Source organism: Chrysemys picta, unplaced genomic scaffold (genome assembly GCF_011386835.1).
Source record: "Chrysemys picta bellii isolate R12L10 unplaced genomic scaffold, ASM1138683v2 scaf391, whole genome shotgun sequence".
NCBI lineage: Eukaryota > Metazoa > Chordata > Testudines > Emydidae > Chrysemys > Chrysemys picta.
The window spans coordinates 46,502-52,501 of record NW_027053098.1 but is presented as its reverse complement, the minus strand read 5'-3'; the positions used below and the strand labels follow the sequence as shown (position 1 = coordinate 52,501).

The 6,000-nt window shown below is 56.8% G+C and overlaps 1 protein-coding gene across 1 annotated transcript in view; it reads right to left on the bottom strand.

The window, feature by feature from the left end:
* Window positions 1–3,496: 3,496 nt before the first annotated feature.
* LOC135978681 (maestro heat-like repeat-containing protein family member 7) overlaps window positions 3,497–6,000 on the bottom strand; it is a 36,386-nt gene continuing 33,882 nt past the window's right edge. Inside the window, exons 18-19 of the mRNA XM_065579536.1 lie at window positions 4,546–4,701; window positions 3,497–3,664 (exon numbers count right to left, since the gene is read on the bottom strand). Coding sequence (XP_065435608.1) covers window positions 3,497–3,664; window positions 4,546–4,701 — 324 coding nt within the window. The remainder of the gene's footprint in view (window positions 3,665–4,545; window positions 4,702–6,000) is intronic.

Below are 6,000 nucleotides of genomic sequence, written 5' to 3'. Positions count from 1 at the left end.
ATCTACACACTCCCCCTCTATCTATCTATGTATCTATCCGCATACACCCCATCTATCTATCTATCTACATACTCCCCCTCTATCTATCTATCTATCTATCTACATACTCCCCCTCTATCTATCTATCTATCTATCTATCTATCTAGAGGGGGAGTATGTAGATTGATAGATAGATGGGGTGTATGCGGATAGATACATAGATAGATAGAGGGGGAGTGTGTAGATAGATAGATGGGGTGTATGGGGATAGATAGATAGATAGATAGAGGGGGATGATGTAGCTAGATATGTGTATGGGGATAGATAAATAGATAGAGGGGGTGTATGGGGATAGATAGATGTGGTGTATGGAGATAGATAGATGTGGGGGTGTATGGGGGTAGATAGATAGATGTGGTGTATGTGGAGAGAGAAAGAGGGAGAGAGAGAACCCCATTGGCTTTAAGCCCTTTTACATTTTATGGAACTTTTCTGTAATCTCAGCTCCTTGAACTTTTTCGTGGTCCAAAGCAAACAACAACCGTGGAACCCATGTACACACAGAATGGTCGTGTAGGAAGTAGCCCAGGGAAGCCAAATCAGATTCAGCTGTGTCATTGACTACAAGCCGGCCAGTGTGTTGCAGTTGGATTTTCCCCGCTGACCCAGTGGCAGGCCACTCCGCTTCTATTAGGGCCCTGGGATGGGACGTAGGTGAGTGGGAGGGCCTGGGTTCCCCTACCCCCGGCAACCCAACGTCAGGAGTGGTAGCCTCCCCACCTGGTTGTCAGGAGGCCTGCATTGGTCTGGCTACCACCTGAATCCGGATGCCAGACGGTTGTGCTGACTCTCCCACCAGAGAGATAACCTCCCCTAGACTGCCACAGCTCTGCTGGACTGTAGGTCAGAGCCCCCCTACTTGCTTGCTGCCCCACCCTGATCAGTGGCCAGGCAAATGGACCTTCTGTTGCTCTGCCTGCCTGCCTGTAGGCCACAGCCCCTTCTCAATTGCTGCCCTGCCCTGATTGAGGGCCCTGGGCAAACAGACTCTCTACCATTACTTGGCCTGACTGCAGGCTAGAACCATTAACACTGAGCTACTTTTCCCCTGAACCAAGGTACCCGGAAGTATCATAGCAAAGGGCGTGGTCTCCCGCCCGGACGGACGGGGAGGGAGCCGTGAACCCCTTACAGTCTCTCTTTCTACTCATTCATACTTTTTCTCTAAATATGTCAAAACACAGGCACACAACCTTCCCCCGGCCAAACACAGAAAAATAATACAAAATAAATTTTCAAAATGGCTGACGGCACCAAAAACATACACGACTGGAAATGGGGATGGAGGGCGGGACGTAAATGCTACACAGTGCATGGAAACCTATCAAAAAGTACATGGTGATGAAAGCTATCGAGCAGTTAACTACTCACATGGCTGCGCAGAGCAGGCGGCCAATGGGGAAGAAGCCATGGTCTGGCACGAAGCTCCCAGGGAAGGGAGGCTGGCTTTTCCCAGAGCTAGGGCAGCTGGGCAGCTTCAATGACCGGGCTCTCCTTAGTGCACATTGTTCTTATCCTATGAAAGCATGTCCATAGGCTGCTGTGGGCTGGCGGGTGGTTCTTGAATGCCTCCAGGATGAAGATGGTCTGAGAAGCCAGGCTTTGGACCGAGGAGTTGCTGTCCTGCTGCAAGCCTTTGAGGTCTAAGATTGAAAGGAAGGAAATGGAGGTCAGAGCCACAGCGCTCTGGAGAGCCCCAGCAAACCAAGCCAGCGCTGTACCTCTCGGCCTGTGACAAGGAGGCAGCAGGCTGGGAGGCGGGAGGCAGGGGACTAGCAGGAACAACCAGCAACCTTCACTAAACATCCCTGCTGCCCTCCACAAATGAGGGAGCCTCCAGACACAGGCAAGAAGTCCCAATGAACCCCATTTACTCACTATTTCTAGGACTGCCCCATCCCTGCAGTATCTGAGCACCTCATCCCTGGCTGTATTTACCCTCCGCCTTCCCCCCAATGCACAGATGGGCACTTAGGTCCAGAGAGGGGGAGAGTCATAAAGGGGGCTTGGACATTGTTAGGCTATGCCTAACTTTAGGTGCCCTGCTGCCATCCAGGAAATACCGAGGAGGGAGCTCAGCCATTCTCTAGCTCTGGTTGGGAGGCCCAGCTGTGAACCTGCTCTGGGATTGAGAAGCCTGAGCTATATCACTCCCGCCCCCCGCCATTCGCCAACAGATGTGGAGATTCTGCTCTGCCCTGCGCTGCCCAGGGGTCCGGGCACGCAGCAAGGAGGTAGGTGACCGGACGTCACCTCTGCCTCATTTGGAGCAGTGGCTTCACCCCAGGCACCCCACGTGGAGGTGACTGCTCCAAACACTGGGCTAGTGAGTGCAAGAGGGGAGGCAGCACCCCACCTCGGCTGTGTTTGGGGGGGGGGCAATCATCTCTGAAGGCCAGCCAGCTCAGGCCCAGTTTGGGGATCTGCCAGGCCGCAGCTCTGAGGTCAGGGCTAAGTGCCTGGCACATGCCAACCAGCAGACACGACAGGGTGAGGGGGCAGCTGATCAGGGGTTTGGGGATCTACATTTTGCATCCCTTTGTGGCTCTCGCCCGAGATCATGTTGCTGGCGTCGGAGATTGAACCCAGCCCACGGCTCTGGGCCGTTCATCCCCCTAGCGCTCAGTGCTCAAAGCAGGTACCACCCACCGTTGCAGATGGCATCCAGCTTGTCCTGGCTCCTCTGGTCCAGCTGCCGGGCAGCGAGCCCTACACATACAAACAGCTCGTCACATCCCCGCATCCCCAGCGAGGGTGTCAAATGTCACCCTCCAAGCAACCCCTCGCTTCCCCCGCCCCTCACTGGCCAGGATGGTGCTCCCGAGTCCCCAGGGCAAAGGGTGAGTCCCCAGGGATGGTTACAGGGCTGGTTGCCAAAGGAGAGCACAGCACCTTGAGGGTTCACTACCAAGAGCCCATGGTGGGGTATGCGGGGGGGAATGGGGACTGCATGGGGAGCAATGGGGTTAGAGGGGGCCCATCAGCCGATCAGGGCAGTTTGGGGTGAGCTTGCTCCTGCGGACTTCTGACACCCTTGATCCTGCATTGGACAATCAGGAGCCCAAGGGTTACTTATCGCTGCTGGCAGGGACTGAGGAGAGCCTGGGACCAGATCCAGCCCCCCGTTAAAGGGACCCCTGCTCTGTGGTTACCTATGAACCTGATGGCCGCTTGTCTAAGTGGAGTCTGTGGGTTCTCCAGAAAGGCCATGGTCTGGCACAGAAAGTTGTTGGCTCTCCCCTTGTAGCGCGTCAGCTAGGACCAGAACAAGGGAGCACAAGGTTATTAAAGGCCTTTCCGTCCCGCAGGCCGGGTTCCAGGTGTGTGGAGCGCATGTCCTGTTTTCACCCCTCTTTCCTGTGCCGGGGGGATCACGCAGAGGGACTACACCCAGGGCCAGGAGTGGTCCCAGGGCTGGGGCTCAGTGTGGGCACAGAGCTGGGCAATGGGGGGTGCCCTATCCACCGATTCCCCCGCTCCTACCACGAGGGCTGCGCAGTGAATGACCTGAGGGCTCCCTCACCAGGCAGTCACAGCTTTGCCAGGTATCTTTGCGCTGGATGAAGCCACCAAGCTGGTGCCACTTCAGGAATTCTGCCGCACTGCTGAGGGTGTCCCAACACACCTGCAAAACAAGTGGGGCCAGGGCGAGCCGGCCACGGTTACGGGAGCTGGAAGCCACTAGCCTCGTTACCCGGAGGCGGGGAGACCGTGCATGCTGAACGCTTCCCGGCCCCAGGTTGCTTGCGGAAGGGCGGTGGTGTGGCTAAGGCAATAGCTGGAGACCTGACTCAATTCCCAGCTCTCCCTGCAGGAACTCAGGCAAGTTGCTTAGGCCCAGGGCTGCAAAGGGATTTAGGTGCCTAATGCCTATGGGTGATCAATACTTTTGAGGCGCTAGGCCTCATGCTGTGCCTCAGTTCCCCACCTCATGGTGGGTAGGAGGGTGAATTCATTAGTGCTGGTGGCATTTGGCTCCCAAGTGATGGTGGCCATGAGCACTAGCATGTGCAGAGACACCTGGGGCGGGGGGAGGGGGGGCGGCTTGGGCATCTCATGTCTCGTACGGGCTGTACGGGCCGCTTGGCCAAGGGCACACTGGGTCCTGCGCACCATCTGGAGACTGGGTAGCCCTGCTCCTGGTAGGGGCCATGGCCAGGGTTGTGCTCTTCCCACCAGCACAGCCAGGGAATGTGCGGAGGCCAGTGGCTGTAGGAGTGGTGAGGCGACCCCTCCCCCCACCCAATCTCTCAGCCTGGCTGCAGGGGGGGAGTGTTGGGCTCAGAGGATGCAGGGAAGACTCAGCAGTTGGGTGGGGCGCCATGGTCATGGCGCTACTGCACTCAACGTTCAAGTGATTTTGAACGCCTGACTGTCACAGCACTGAGCACCTGCCCTCTGTCAGCGAGACCCTTTAAAGAGGGGGTGTCACATGTTGCCCCCTCAAAACAAATTACTGGTCACTCTGTAACGGTATCCGCTGCAGGCTCCAGCTCGTGGCCTCACCTGGGACACGTTGGGACGCTCATCATGCACGAGGAGGAGCAGCGGGACCAGGCTCTGGAGCACATGCGCCTTCATCCGCCACCTGTCGAGCCCCCTTACAAGCTCCAGCAGGTGTTTAAAGAGGGTGATGGAGAGCACCCGGAGCCTGCTGGACACCTGCAAGAGACGACGTGGGGAGGAGACGCTGTGACAGTCATTCTCACCCAGCGGGGCGAGCGCTCACTGTGCCAGAGATGTCTGCCCTGCAGGGGGTATTGGTAACTCACCCCCAGCCATACAGCCACAGCTGGGGCCAGAGTCTCCTGGGCATAGCGCCATTGACGGCAATAGAGATGCAGATTTTCACCAGTTGAGGGGCTGGCCTGGTAACTTCTTGGCCAGGGAGAGCAGTAAGGTGGGGTGAGACTGCCCCTGGACTCTCACAGCCAGCTCTGGGCACACTGACATCAGCACACACCTGTGTCAGCCAAGGGGGAATGCTCAGGGCAGAGCAGCGCCAGGACAGGGGCGGCAGAGAGGGAGTGATGAGGAAAGATTCAAAGAGCGAAGGAGGGGGTGTCGTTTGTCCTCCCGCTTTGCGGGCCCAGCTCACACTGCTGTTGACCCACAGCGGCCCTCTAGCCAGGCCAAGGGGGCCAAGCGTGGGGGGCAAATTCCTACACTGGTGTTTGTTCAAGCCACGCACAGGGACCTGGGGTGGATTTAACCCAGGGCCAAGGAGTGGTAAATGTGCAGGAGTTCCCAGATAGGGGGCCTTGGAAGCCATGACTGGAAGCCACCCAGCCTCCAGGGGCTCGGAGTGGGCTGAGGGTTGCCCCACTCCTGTGCATGGGTTTCTTGTTAAATCAGAGCCAGCCCCGCTTGGTCACATGGTGCTGCTGGGCCCCCGCCCTGCATGGCTGCTGGCAGAGCTGAACCAGTCCAGTGACCAGGGAGGCTGGGCGAGCTGTGCCAAGCAGGGAGAACCAGGAGCAATAGCTGGATGCTGTAGGGAGGGGCCACTGCTTTCTGGGAGGTGAGGCTGAGGGGGCAGCCTGGGGACGGGGTGACTTGAGCTGTTCTGGGAGTGGCTGAACCTTTAAACGGTGACCCCAATCAGCAGTTACATGTCACCTCCGGGCACCAGGTTCTAGACAAGGCAGTTCTCTGCGTGACATCTGTTGTAAAAGTGTTCATAAGTTCACCTCACCTCAGTCCCTGGAAAAATCATGGAGCAGGTCCTCAAGGAATCAATTATGAAACACTTAGAGGAGAGGAAAGTGATCAGGAACAGTCAGCATGGATTCACCAAGGGGAAGTCGTGCCTGACTAACCTAATTGCCTTCTATGAGGAGATAACTGGCTCTGTGGATGAGGGGAAAGCAGTGGATGTGTTATTCCTGACTTTAGCAAAGCTTTTGATACGGTCTCCCACAGTATTCTTGCCGCCAAGTTAAAGAAGTATGGGCTGGATGA